This window comes from Falco punctatus, assembly GCF_963210335.1.
Source record: "Falco punctatus genome assembly, chromosome: 7".
Taxonomy (NCBI): Eukaryota; Metazoa; Chordata; class Aves; order Falconiformes; family Falconidae; genus Falco; species Falco punctatus.
In genome coordinates, this window is record NC_137587.1 from 32066133 (window position 1) to 32080320 (window position 14188).

General features: G+C 37.0%; 2 protein-coding genes across 6 annotated transcripts in view; one reads left to right on the forward strand and one right to left on the reverse strand.

Annotated features, from left to right (window-relative positions):
- PPP4R4 (protein phosphatase 4 regulatory subunit 4) overlaps positions 1–8920 on the forward strand; it is a 72490-nt gene extending 63570 nt beyond the window's left edge. Inside the window, exon 25 of one of the 5 annotated variants that reach the window (XM_080396260.1) lies at positions 662–8920. In XM_080396260.1, coding sequence (XP_080252386.1) covers positions 662–677 — 16 coding nt within the window. In that variant the 3' untranslated portion in view covers positions 678–8920. The remainder of the gene's footprint in view (positions 1–661) is intronic. The other 4 variants (XM_080396261.1, XM_080396259.1, XM_080396262.1 and 1 more) reach the window with 4 other exon arrangements.
- Positions 313–13866, reverse strand: SERPINA10 (serpin family A member 10). The gene is made up of 4 exons (XM_080396285.1): positions 13134–13866; positions 11377–11650; positions 10479–10626; positions 313–9168 (listed from the first exon to the last, which is right to left on the reverse strand). The coding sequence occupies exons 1-4, from the start codon at positions 13840–13842 to the stop codon at positions 8977–8979; spliced, it is 1323 nt and encodes a 440-aa protein (XP_080252411.1). The 5' UTR covers positions 13843–13866; the 3' UTR covers positions 313–8976.
- Between the last annotated feature and the right edge of the window lie 322 nt (positions 13867–14188).

Consider the following 14188-nt stretch of genomic DNA (forward strand, 5'->3'; position numbering starts at 1 on the left):
GATGTGTGCAATTATAAGTGTTTTTAAGATTGCATTGCATTCCCTTTTAATTAGTCTTTCACATTGGTTCTCCTGCACTTTGCATTCAGCTGATGAATGATGAGGAGGGTGGAATGGGACAAAGTGAAGGTTAATGCATTTGATATATAACTACAGTCACTGTGGTTTAGGTGCCTATAGTTTGAGATACAGAATGTATGTGTTGTTAGATGATTTTATTTTTCCTTTTCCTGCTTTTATGTGCTTATATATGTTTATGTTTTACTATGTAACAATTTCATGATGAATTTTGAGAATTACAATGAACTGGTACTGCTACTTGTTATTAAGGCTGCCTTCCTTGCCTTACATTAATCATTTAGATAAAAAAAAATATCCAATGCTAGGCATCTCCCTCAGGCTGGTTTTCTTTAAACATCAGCCTAAACTGTTCACTGTTTCACAAGAACAAAATGAAAAATTAATTTGTTTGCTCCCGTGTTAAAGCATAACAATCTTAGAAAATTGCTGTGATGTACACTTAAATCTCTGTAGACTCTAGCAGCTAATTCCCTGCAGATTCCTTTTACACTGTAACTTGCAGTTCTGAATTATTATCATTGGACTGCCTGTAAGTTTGAGTGCTCAAACTGAGATTTTTTTTTTTTTTCTCTGCTATCAGAAATTTTCTTTCTTAGCCAAGGCAGAATGGAGAAAGGAAAGGAGCCAGCTATAGCAAGAAGTGTTGGGAAAGTAGACTTGAGTGTAACAGCAAGTAGAACTAGAAGCTGAGAAAGGATGGGGAGATGCAAGTAGGCCTCGTGAGTCTGAACAGGGGCGAGAGACCAAGAATGAAAGGAAGAGTCCAGAATGCGAGGCTTGCATTCAGCTAATTGTATACATTATATGATGATACAGTCTCTTGCTGTGTGATCATGTAGGTTTTGTTCTACTGGAATTTTACCTCCTTCACTGTACAAGAGAAATTTGATATGGAATTTAATCAAGCTTGCATATAGTGGCCTATTGTTTTAAAAACAGCTTTTTCTATGTAGAAAAGGTTGGAAGGTAAGTAGTGAATGAAGGTGAACTGTGTCAAGGCAGGGTTTCACAGCAGAAGTACCTTTAGGTGTCAAATCAAGTTGAACTCTATCTCTGTCTTTGCCAGAGTCTAATGCCTTCATGAGCCAGCAGTGTGCCCTGGTGGCCAAGAAGGCCAGTGGGATCCTGGGGGGCATTAGGAGGAGCGTGGCCAGCAGGTCAAGGGAGGTGATCCCCCCTGTATTCTGCCCTGGTGAGGCCACACCTGGAGTGCTGTGTCCAGTTCTGGGCTCCCCAGTTCCAGAGAGACAGGGAACTGCTGTAGAGGGTCCAGTGGAAGGCTGCAAAGATGATTAAGGGACCAGAGCATCTCCCTTGTGAGGAAAGGCTGAGAGAGCTGGGCCTCCTTAGCCTGGAGAACACTGAGAGGGATCTTATCAATGTCTACAAATGTCTTAAGGACGAGTGTCAAGAGGATGGGGCCAGACTCTTTTTCAGTGGTGCCCAGACACAGGCACAAACTGAAGCACAAAAATTTCATCTGAATGTGAGGAAGAACTTCTTTACCCTGAGGGTGCCAGAGCACTGGAACAGGCTGCCCGGAGCGGTTTTGGAGTCTCCTTCTCTGGAGACTTTATAAACCCTCCTGGATGCAATCCTGTGCAACCTGCTCTGGGTGAACCTGCTTCAGCAGGGGGTTGGACCAGGTGATCTGTGGAGTTCCCTTCCAACCCTGACCATTCTGTGATTCTCTTAAACACCACACATGGTACTTCAGGCTTTTTATAGGCGATCATTAGATGGTTGCTTATTTCGAAGTTTGTGATTTCAGACTCAGCAGTTAGATTTGTAGGTATGCTGACATTTTCAGCTATCTATAAAGAAAATGGGACATGTATCTTGAGTATGATATACAGTGCTACATACTCTCAAAAATTAGGGGTGCTCAAAACCCCATATGCTTTCACTGTATACCTTTGTTCCCTCTCTTTAAAAGCAGAAAATTAGTTCAAATGTTGTAACGTTTTTAACAACCAATGTAGAAATTCCAATTACTCATTCAACTCACAAGGATTTTGGGGAAATAAATGGATTAATATTCATAAGTTCATAATTATAATAATATTATAATAATTATAACATTCATATTTAGATGCAAAGATCAGTTAAACATATTTTTTATATCACAAAACTTTTCCAGATTTCCAGGGTTTTTTATCTGTCACATAAAACTGATATCTTTTGTTTTAATACAAGGGGACAGAAAAAGACCCATGCAGAGAAGTTTGTACCTTTGTCTTCAGGCAGGACACTGGAATGTAGCAGGCTTAGCTTCAAGTCTCATTGTACCATTCCCAAGGGAATACTTTAACAGCACATTACTTAAAAGTAGATATCTGATCAAACACAATGATCTGGACAGTCTCCCTCGTTCAGAAAGTCCCTAAACTGCACAGTGTCAGCAGCCAAAAGGATATACTAGGGAAAGAAAAACATTTTTTAAGAAAGAATAGCAGGCTTAGGATGACCTACATTTAGCCCTGAATAAGAGTTTCAGTGTTCTGTGGTCTTATGGGAAAACACATCTCTCAAGTTGGTATAATGTCGCTGCACTGTAGATTCAATTTCTTTTTTGTAATCTGGCTCAATACCTAATTGTTTTCATAAAAAATTGGAGCACCTTAATAAAGACATATTGAGATACATATACAGGAATGGTTGGTGGTATATGCATTCATCCGGATAACCTTGCTGACCACAGATATATTTAGGTGTAACTCTCCTTTGTTCAGAAAGTCAGTCTTGGTGTTAAATATACACATACTAAAATACAAAAAAAGTCAGTTTCAAGGTAACATTTTTCTTCTGAGTTGAATGATGGGAAAAATTAATATCCAAATATATGGGCTCACAGAAACGACTATTACTGAGAGAAGAATTTGGAAACTGTACAATAAGAGCTGCAATTGAATAGATATTCATGAGTGTCACAATCTATGCATTCAGTAAGGCAGAAAACTTGTAAAAAAATAATAACTGAGTATATATTTAGACTATATCATCACGTAAATTTCTATATGTGCTGGTTAAATATTGCACTGACCATCTCAGTTCTGGCAAGTCCTAGCTTTTTGTTTGACTCTGCAACATGAATAAGATAAATTCTGCTATACTACTTTTTCTAAGTAATTATGTGTTTGTGAAGAATGGAAGATTGGGCAGTAATATGTTGCTTAATAATTAAAATACCAGCAGATATAGTTATTGATTCTTAATTCAAAGTGATGTATGTTTGGAGAAAATATTTAATTGTTTAAGAGTAATCTTTTCCATAAAACTGCTCTGCTGAATATTGGCAGATGTTCGCTTTTGACAACATAGTGCAGTTTGCAGGGATGAAGAATTTCTAATTTCATATATTCATGTTGTTAGAGGAACTTGTCAAAACCCAAAGTTACTTTGATGCAGAACCGAGGTCTTTACTTACCATACTCATGAGTTCAAACACTTCGCTTGTCCCATTTCAGATGTCTGTGCCAATTAAAATGTTCTTTCTTTTTGAAAATAATGTAGATGTAAACAAACCCCCAAAATCTCAGTAAATCCTGAACCATTGCTCACAAGCAGGTGACAAGAAAATGATCATGAATTTGGTGTCATTTGTAAGACCTTATTTAATACTTAGGCATTAGAAAATGCAAGAATTATGCTGAAGATGCAGCGATATAACTTAATGGTGGTATCACAAAAGATGCTGATTGTAAGTACTTTATGGTATAGGAAAGAATCGCAAAGAGCACTGGTTGAGTATTTCATCCTACAAGAGACCTTTCTTAAGTCAATTTGCAGAGCAGATGTGCTTTTCTGACTGACTTCTGTTGAAGAGTTGCCAGTAAGACCATGAATCATCCTAGTGCAGAAATTCACAATTCCTAAAAACTGTGTTCCATTAAGTAGTCCGATCATGTATTATTATGCTATGTAGTTCTATGATCTTTTTAAATGTTTTCATTTTTATGAGATTAGAGATATTTTGTTTTAGGGTGAGAATAGCTGTTCTGCCTCAGTTTACATAACTGTAATGGGATTGATTTTGATACGCAATTGGTTAAAACTATTTTCCAGAACTTTATAGATTCATCAATAAAAATATCCACCTTTATAGGCATTTCAGAATTTTGCATCTGGCCTATAGACATACAGATAGTGCTTGATTTTATTTCATTTTCAATTAAAACCTGCTTCAAGAATGAGGGGTGCAGGTTTTCCATCCTGTAAAATGGGTGTAGATTTATCATTGCATACAAATCAATTTCTTAATAATGAATAAATAAATATTAAATTAATAAATAATAAATAAAAATAATTTATAATATGTACGCAGCTGACCTTTAAGGCATCCACGTTGGGGTGTGACTATGTTGTAACAATTATATGCGTAAGTATCTTAAAGTAGTGTCTTTCATCCAGTCATATAACTGCTTAGGAAGCTGAGCACAAGATGAAGTAGTTCTGCTACTAAGCTACTGCACTTTTAGTTGCTTACTTACAGCTTCTGATCATGTTTTCCTTCTGCCACTTAAGCTGGTAAGAGTTCTGAGGTCCAGTAGGACTGGCATGTGATTTAGGGGCCATTTCTAGGACAAAGCTAGTTGGTATCCTAGCAGTGGTGTATTATCGTGAAAGGTTCCATCAGCGATTTTAAAAGGGTGAAACAGAACAGTATGTTGCTTTGTTTGTAAATAGTATTTTGAAATATTGATGCAAATATTTCCACAGCGTTCTAAAAGTTGAACCCTGTTCTTCCAAAGATCTCTGACCATTACAAACAATTGTTAATTGACATAACTACAACTCTGCAAAAACAGTGTATGTAAAGATTCAAAATTAGCCAGGCTATGAAAAGTTCAGAAATTGCCCAAGTGGCATGATCAACAGAAGACCTAGAAATAACACTATAAAGAGCTCTAAGCTTCTCCCCCTCCCCACATTTCCCAGATTTTATTTTATCATGGGTTAAGCTGAACACCTCTGGCATTATTTGTAGACTTGAGTAGACTAATTGTATTACCTTAACGATCTCATTTAGAAGTATGCCTACATTAGCTTCTGTAGAAAACTTATGATGAAATACACCCATCTTGTGAAGAATGCCCTCAGAATGTGTCTGTTTGACTTTTTCAGTGGGTGCAGTATAGCAGCTAGTAATTTTTAAGGTACAGCAGCTACGAGTTATGTTAAAATGTTGCATGCAATAGCAATTTATTTTGCTATGTTATTTATTAATATAGCAACAACATATTATGTGTGTTTCTTCTTTTGTATGAAGAAAAAACAGAAAATCACACTCTTAGATCTTCTGACAGAAAAAGAAGGGAACCAGAGACTGGTGGAAGCAACGTTCTGGTGTGATAAAGTGGGAGCAGCAGATGGGACTCTTTAATGCCTGGAATAAATAAAATGCATCTTGCAACGTTAAAAATTTTTATCATTGAAATAAAATCCCAAGCTGTAGAATATGTTCCAGTAAATAATCTAACGGTTGCAGAATTCTTACATTGTAGTGAAATGTTACAAAATATAACTTCAGCTATGTGCTCTTCACTGCTGCAGCTAAAAGAGACAATTTTGTTTTCTTCAATTATGCCTTTGTACTTCAAATTCTTGGATTTAGAATGCACATATCCATTATTTAATTGGCTTACTTACAATTGTAGCAATTCTTAGCACCCATCTTTTATGCAAAAATAGAAGGAATTGTTATGAATATGAAAAAGTAATCCCACATTTTAAGGAACCTTTAAACCTAATTTAAGACCAAAGTCCAGAACCATTGATCAGTCTATAAAAAAATGTAAACTTCAGTAGCATTGTGCTGTGAATTTGGAGGTAATGTTTTCACAAGTACTAAGTAGAGTTCATAAAAATCCTGTGTACATTTCAAAGCAATCTAAAAGTGGATGTCTCCAGATGACACAAAAAAGTTTTGTTTCATAATTTTTGTTGTATAAATACTTGTTTTAATTTTTAGTATTTCAGATTGTATTTTCACTTGAACAATTTATAATGATGAATCTAGTTTTTAATCTACTGCTATTGCAAGCTATCATGCTTTAGTGATGTCATCTGCATTTGTTTGTATTAATGCTAATGTTTCTATCAAAATTTGTCTGTGGAAAAACATGCAATTCTATTTTAAAGAGTTCTATTAATGCCAATACTTGAGAAAGAGCCTATGAAGCTATTGTCAGCTTCTCTATTTCAAAATGGAAGCAGCATAAATATATTGATATCAGAAGTATGTGATTTTTAAAATTTATTGGTGTATGATAAAGATGATCTGATCTGTGAATGCATATGCGTGCGTGGTTACTTTTTATAATGTAAAAATATGAATGATGATTTACTCAAAATAAAATGTGGGACAATGCTGTACATGCATGTTCTTGAAACAAAAATTTCTCAGGGCATCTTTTATAATTAAAATAACTAAAACCATTTACCTATAGAAGGTATTTATTTTAAATAGTAATAATGCTAGAGGTATGCTGTCATGTGTGAAGTACAAAATGTGTCTTCAGTTTTAGCAGTGGTTTACTGTCTGAATTCTTAAGCTTCTTACACTGCAGCTGTATTTAGGTGTCTTCTCTTTCTTCAGTCACCAACACTGTTCAGATTTTGTAGAAACACTCAAGTTTCGGTTTGTTCTGCAGCCTGGTGTAGGGTCCTGTAAATCACAGATTTCTTTAAAAGCTTCTTTCAAGTATTATGATGTTTAACATGCAATAATGATGCAGATATAGAGATGACGTATGCTGGCTCCTCCCAGTTTCTGCTTTTGTCTCATCCATGAAGGCACATGCTCCCTGGTCCCCAGGGACATCTAACTCAACGTGCCAGCTACAGCTGCTCACCCATGGGCCACAGGACACTGTTCAATCTGTTCTCAGTCTGATTTCTGCCAGGGGCCAAACTCAGATCAGCAGTACCCAGCTGCAGAACAGGACTCAAAACTGCGTTTGACCCTCAGATGCCTTTACTAGAGCAGTGCAGAACAACCAGTAAGTCCAGAAACTTGAATTCAGGCTATTTCTCCCCTTAATAAGCACCTAATGAATTCTGTATACAGTCTGTCATTTGTTTCTTATTGGCTGTCATTTGTCTGTCATTTTTAACTGATTAATTTATTTAGTGCTGATAACATGTGCTCCACTCAATAATCCTACTGTATATTAAATTTCTGCTTATGCAATATTTAAATGCTCTATTTAGACATTTTTTGGTCTGCACATCTTCCTTGTACAATATTCCTAGTGTCTCATGTATACGTTCATCAGTCCTTCACACTGTAGACCTCCATCCCAGCAATCTTTCATGAGGCTGCTTACTTCTGGGTTACTTCTGTTGGGCAGCACCAATACTTTGGAACCCTCTGTAGCATTGGTTTTACCTGCAATTCAGAGTAACAGCTGGAGGTCAACTGTACAGTGATACTTGGGTGGCTCTCTACAGCAGCATTCCTCCCATCAGTCAGCTGGAGGCAGGAAGGAGTGTCTTTTCTTTCTGAGTACATGCGTACTGCAATGCGGAGTCAGGTTAGATGCACCTTTGTAGTCTAGTCAAATACCCGAGTCTGCCTGCTAAATCCTTTTGTGAGTGGCTTACACCAGGTGCCGGGTGGTAGTTTCTGTGGGTAGACATCTGATGGTAACTGAAGTGATTTTCAGACATGTTTACCAGCTTTACCCTGGAATGTATCTTTTGTATCTTCTCTTGTGGATGCATCTCTCTATGTGCAATTACTGACAGATATTTTTGAATCTTCTATGCCAAATGACTTTAAAAACTCCTCTACCTCCTTTTGGGTAGCTCTTTTGTGAAGGCAGTATGAGCAAGTAGAGTAATGCTTAAATCTGTTAGTTACATATAGCTAGCAATAGCTTTTTGCATTGTTTTGTACTTTATGTATAGAACTCAGCTGCTAATTAAAATTTACTAAATGTTAAAGCTCTTGCTGTTCTGTGGGAATCACTGTATCACTTGAATAATGTAAATTGCATTTAGATCATGGAAATATTTCTCTGAAACATTTTGGCAACACCTTTTGGATTTTAGGACCAACTCTGTGAACAGGTTTATGCCACTTTTATGGAGGCATGTTTTTTCCTACCAAAGTCTGTCTTAGTTCAGGTGTAGAGTCCTGTTACATAGTTCACCCTGATACCTAGACAATAATACATGCGGAAATTCTGTTTTAGGACAGGACCAGTTTGGTGTTATACAGTAGTACAGATTCGGATTTTCCAGGTTCAGAATACCTAAGGTTTTTTTCATAATTATTTTGTCTTCAATAGAGTATTTTAAAAGCAGGCACATCATGTACCCTGAGAAAATTAGGTGATTCGATACTCTGAATAAACACTTTGAAAGAGGTCACACTTCCAGATGATATGGACGTCATGATAGACTCAGCATAATTTCTGCAGTAATAAAATAAAGATCTTTAGACAGAGGCTGTAAATTCTCTTTTAGGGCTTGATCCTTCATTTGTTTTTATAAGCAGCGAAGTCCTGCTAACGCTGAAGTCAGTAGGCTCTTTGCAACAGAAGGTAACATCAAATATCATGCCTGCATTGTTTGTGAATGAGCTTCCTGAATATTATGGCATATGAATTTCTGGGTTTTTATTCAGACTTATCACTAAAATGCTGAATTTCCAAAGTTCAGTTCTGTGGGGTTTTTAATTTGCGTGGTAGATTTTATAAGACATATTTTAGTCACTTTAGGCCTTAATGAATTTAATTTATTACTTGGGCATTAATAGGATGACCTACTGCTAGCCAGAGACACAAAACAGGTTTCACATTTTCATATTTAACTTTTTATTCTAGTGTAAATTAATAAAATAGAAATAAAGCCTCTTACATACCCCAGAATAGAAACTGTTACCTGTATTCACATTTTTGTTGGATCAACCACCCTGCCAATGAATAGTAATGTTTTAAAAGTTTCTTCAAAAATCATAAAAAGGAAAGGTCGATCCACTTTGATGACAGGAGGCACTGTGAATGCAGTTATTTCTGACCCACTAGCTGCTGTGGCCTCAGTTCCTTCTTCATCCACTTCGATTGCTGCCTTTTGGACAACCTGAAATGCAATGTAGCAATAAAATATGTGACAGAAATAAATATTAACATGAAGAGTGTTGTTCCAAGGCATTCAGTTGATGTAGGCTTCTATTAAGGATTGAAATGAGTACGTCTGTGCAATCTAGCTCTGTCTGTTAGAGCAGTAGACCCATATGCTGTCTACTTCAGCAGCAGATGGGTTAGTACAGCCACCACGACCACAATACCGACAGTGTGGATGCTAGTACAGGTGTCATTGTGCTTTTCCACATTTCTGAGCATAGGCCTCACTTAGAGACTTTGTCCTTGCAGCTGGTAGCGTGAAGCAGCCATTGCATCTGCATCATGTTCCTCTTGGACACCTAACTGTACAAGGGAGAGTTTCTCACAAGTGGAAAGTGTGTTTTCCTAAGTCACAAACACTGGCTGGCTGGATATGTCATTCACGGTTAATTTTGTGAGAGCAGAGGCAAATGCACCAATCTTGACTTGTTTCCTGCTTATTTGTAATTTGCATATTGGTAGCACAGAGTAAATATGTACAGCAACGAGGTGCAATCCTGGATTGGTCTGAGGACCTTCCCTTCACACTGAAATTGCAGCCTGGCAGGATCTGATTCTTCTCCCTTTTTGTTCTTTCAGCCTGTGTGTACCTCTGAGTAACTCCCCTGTATTTGGGTCTGTATTGGCGAACTGCCCAGACAGCTAGTGCATTCCAAACTCCCAGATTCCTAATTCTAGGAATGACTTAGGTGAAGACAGTTGAAGGAGTTCAACAGTATTGAGCACTCTGTTAGACATCCTTAAATAATGAAGCTGACTATCATGATTCATAGGGACAGGACACTCCTCTGGCACTTTGTAGCTGATGCACATACTGCTTCTAATATCAGTTACCAGCTGCTGCTATTCAGGTGTGATTTTTTTCCCATAACACAATAGTTAATGGCTGAGAATTAGCAGGAAATAGTTATATGATCAAGAGGAAGGGAGAAAAGTGCTGCAGATTGCCATTGTATTTCCCAAACTGAAAATCACTGCAACTTTATCCATTAGATATTTATTTTTAGGATTACACATTTTCCCAGAAAGGCTATTTTTTTTAAGCCAGCAGACTTTTGAAAAACTGTAGTTCAGTTCAGTGTAGTTCAGTTCTACACACCTCATACTTGAAGTGAGATCCGTACTGATTAAGGTGTGCAGATTGCATATACTTGGGACATGGGGTCCTTTCCCATTACTGTCCCTATAAATGTAGATGACAGTCTCTTGACTGGGCTATTTATATACTACTATAATCCAAATAGCAAGTAATTTTAGAAGGCTTACCTGTGAGACTGCTACATATCCTTGATCTGTGAGATGACCGAGATCTGCTGTATGTGTAAAGAGATTTTTAATTCCAAGAGCATGTAGCAATTTCTTCATTTTGTATTTTTGCTCTAGTTTAAACTTTGGAAAGGAAATATCCACTTTTCTGTATGGAAAAAAAAAATATTTCAATGCAAAATTAGACTATATGGTAGGTCACTTGACTGCTGAAAGGCACACTACTCAGGAATTAAGCTTTACACAGAAAAAGAAAGCAAAGGAGCCAAAAATTAAATAGTCTTTTCTGCAATTTGGGTTGATAGAATATGATCTCTGACCTGTTGACTGCCAGAGACTTCTAGAAATCATTTCCTTCTCTGTGTAAAATACTTCCACCAGCACTTACAGTGCCCTGACACCAGGGTGACACAATAATTTATTGACCAGTGAAAAGAATTGTCACTTCAGGAATTACATTTCGCAGGGATAATCTGGGTTTCCATTTTCATATGCAAATCTATTCATTACTCTAGGTTTCTACTGGTAGGAAAAGTTTAATAAATATACTGCGTATCTAGATTTATTTTGCACTTTGCCTAGCACTTTGCCTAGCAGTGCTAAATTTAAGGAGAGAGAAAGCCTCAGGAAGAATTTGGAAAGGCTAAACTGACTATGCCTTCAGAGAGACGGACATTTCTGAGATGAGCCACTGACTTGTCACCTCAGAGTAGAAGCTTTCATATGCCACTTGGGCTGTGGGTAAGCCCTTAAAAGACCTCTACCCTGTAGAAACCTAATGCCACAGAGATGCTAGCATGTGAAAAGGGTTAGGAAGACCCGCTAATCTTTGTTGTGCATTGTTGCTTTGCTGCAGTAGACATGAAAGACATTAAGACCAACAGGTATCAAAACATACCTGGTTTTCATGTTTGCAAGCCAGGATTCCACAAGCTCTGTAGTCAAATGGTCTTCAAGTGAAATGTAATCTCCCTCTTTTTCTGGGATGACAATCAGCATGTGGGCTTTCCCTTTGTAGGGTAGCTTTATCACAGTGCATCTTAAGTTCTCATCAAAACTTGAATTAACTTTATCTGACTTGAACATCATGGGTACCTTTACACTTCTGTATTTGTTTATGTGGAAATTCTCCATTTCTGTGAATTTGGAATTAAATGGGTAGACCCACTTGCCTGAGGAAAGAAAGAAATTAATTATGTGCATTCAGACTTAAGAAAAATGTTCAGAAACCCTTAAAAAAGTATAGGATTTTTTATGTATCTAGTTGAAGTGGATGTTAATTGTGTCTGGGATATGGGGATGAAAATTGCAGTATATATCATATGTGTGCTTTATGTTTTTTACAGCAGGAAGAGGAGGTAATCTGCAAAATGAATTCCTTCATTTGCAGGGAAAGAAGGGAAATCTTTTTGTGAGGTTGATTAGTTGCCAGTCAAGATTAGAACTGATAATCTTTTTGTTTATTGAATGCTATATGAGCATCTGCCTTTTATTAACATGTCACATTCTCTGAAATTCTGTACCAGCTGTTCAACACCCTGTTTTTAAATTAATTATACAATCTTTTAGATGGAGATTGAGCAGTGCACTGACTTACGAGGTGCACTGGAATGTGACCTCTTCTATACTAATGATTCTGAACTCTGCTGTTACTTTCAAAAGTAGCCACAGCCACGTATCCCTTTTCTCTCATTTTCTCCTAGGGAAAGTAACTTCATCATTGGACAAACTGCACTTTTGTAAATACAAAAGAATAAACTTAGGGAGGCTGTAGGGCTGGGGGATAATGTTCTTTGTCCTCACGTGGGCATTTATTTTAGGGGGGGTGTCCCGTGGATGGCACCTGCTGAGTGCTTTGGACTGTAGTGGCTATGATGATGGTTTTTCTGCACAGCATTCCTCTCATCCCCTTTGTCATCCCAGCTCTTTGTCTTTGCTTTTTACCTAACTGGGTGTCTCTGGCTTCTGTATGGCTGTCTCAGAGTAAAGGGTGGGCTGTGGCTCCCTGTCAACTGCCAGGACCTGCTTTTGGAGTCCCTTATCTATCTTCTAAGCCAGCAGTCAGAAAGACCCCAACAACAGGAAAAGGAGCATAAGATATTTGGCAACAGAGGACCTCTCCACAGAACACTCTCTGCTCATCACTGCGATTTTTCCCCTTCACCATGTAAGGTAATATAACGGAGCATTCTAGTTCCTCTGAAGAAAAAAATTCTTGACTGAGATAGAGAAATTATTTTTTGTTTTCATAATTTTGCGTACTGTGTAAAATCAGTCAATTATTTTAGGCCCAGTATCCAGCATTCAAAAGACTATCACGATTAAGGCTTTTTCATTTTAATTGGTGAATGAAAATTAAACATCCTTTTTAGTCATGAAGAAGGATCATTCAGAGATGGATTTGAGGTAGTTTGATGCAGAGCTTTTTGTTCTCTCTGAGACTCTGTTGTATAGACGAAAGCGTAGAAGAATTTGTGGTTCTCTATCATGAAAAATCATTTCCTATTAAATAAACCTAATAGTCAAAAGTAAATCTAGATAAAGACATAGAGAAAACAGGACATCTGAATTAATTTAAATTTTCCCTAATGTAGCCAAAGCTGTATCCTTGATTCTTCTAATAAATAATAATTTGGCAAAATAAAAACAAGTTACCTTTAAAGACAATGTAGTCCACAAGTAGCAGTTTATTTTGGCGGTCAAGATCTTCAAAAAGCTCTGGGATTTTTCCTTTGGTCCTTTTGTTAATGTTTTGGTTTATGACAAATTTTGCCTGTGTAAAGTTTTGAAAGTCCACTCTCAGGAATTCCATATCAAAGTACTGCTTTGATAAATTGAGGAAAGATTCCTTGAGTCTGAAGTCTTTTTGGATAAAAGAAAGGGTACCTTGCACAAGGAGTAGTTCTTCATTCATTGTGATGTTATCTTTCAGTTGTTTAAACAAAGCTGGTAAATGGTGGCGATCCACTCCATCCTTCAAAGCATGGAGGTTTAGACTTTTTACTATTTGTCTCTGTGTTTCCCCTTTGGCTGCAAGCGCATATGCAGTCATGAGAGCTGATACAGAAAGGGGAGACATGATTACATTGTTGTCATGTGTCATTGCAATTTTTCTGTAGAGGTTAAATCCAAAATTTGCAGTCTTTTCGGTGAAGTTGTAAAGAGTGAACTCTTCAAGACCTTGGTCTTCAAAAGGCTTAGAGATATTTTCAAGATAATGCAACTCTTCAGAAATACTGACATTTTTATTTCCTTCCAATAAATTATTCTCTTTTTCCTCCTTTGGAATTTTAAGGTTTATGCCAGCCTTGGTGATTTCAACACACATTTCACTTAAAAGAAATAGGTAAACTCCTGTTTTCATGTTGACATCCAGTAATGAGCTTTTTTTCTTTTTTTTCTAGTAAAGAGAATGGAGAAATAATTTTTTTAAAAAAGGCAACACAGTGATTTTTTAGTTTGTTCTTCTATTCACAATGCAAAAAGTCGTAATGCAGCAAGATGGTCTTTCTGGTTCTTCAGTGTATATACTCTAAATGTAAGATCTTGTTCCTGTTTGAAAGGTCTAATTTAGATCAGTGAAAGAGAGAAGTTTCCAACATCATTCAATGAATCCAGAAAAAATATTATGATCTTCTGATGTTGGTGGTTCCACATCAGAAGTATTCCACCAATTTTCCCTTGCTAACTTGTAATTCCTTTACAAAACA

Excerpts from the sequence above, each read along its gene's own strand:
- SERPINA10 (XM_080396285.1), bottom strand. The coding sequence starts at position 13,842 with ATGAAAACAGGAGTTTACCTATTTCTTTTAAGTGAAATGTGTGTTGAA. Across the intron at positions 11,651-13,133 it reads GGACTACATTGTCTTTAAAG|GCAAGTGGGTCTACCCATTT; the intron begins GTAACTTGTTTT and ends TTCTTTCCTCAG. Across the intron at positions 9,169-10,478 it reads GATATGTAGCAGTCTCACAG|GTTGTCCAAAAGGCAGCAAT; the intron begins GTAAGCCTTCTA and ends ATTGCATTTCAG.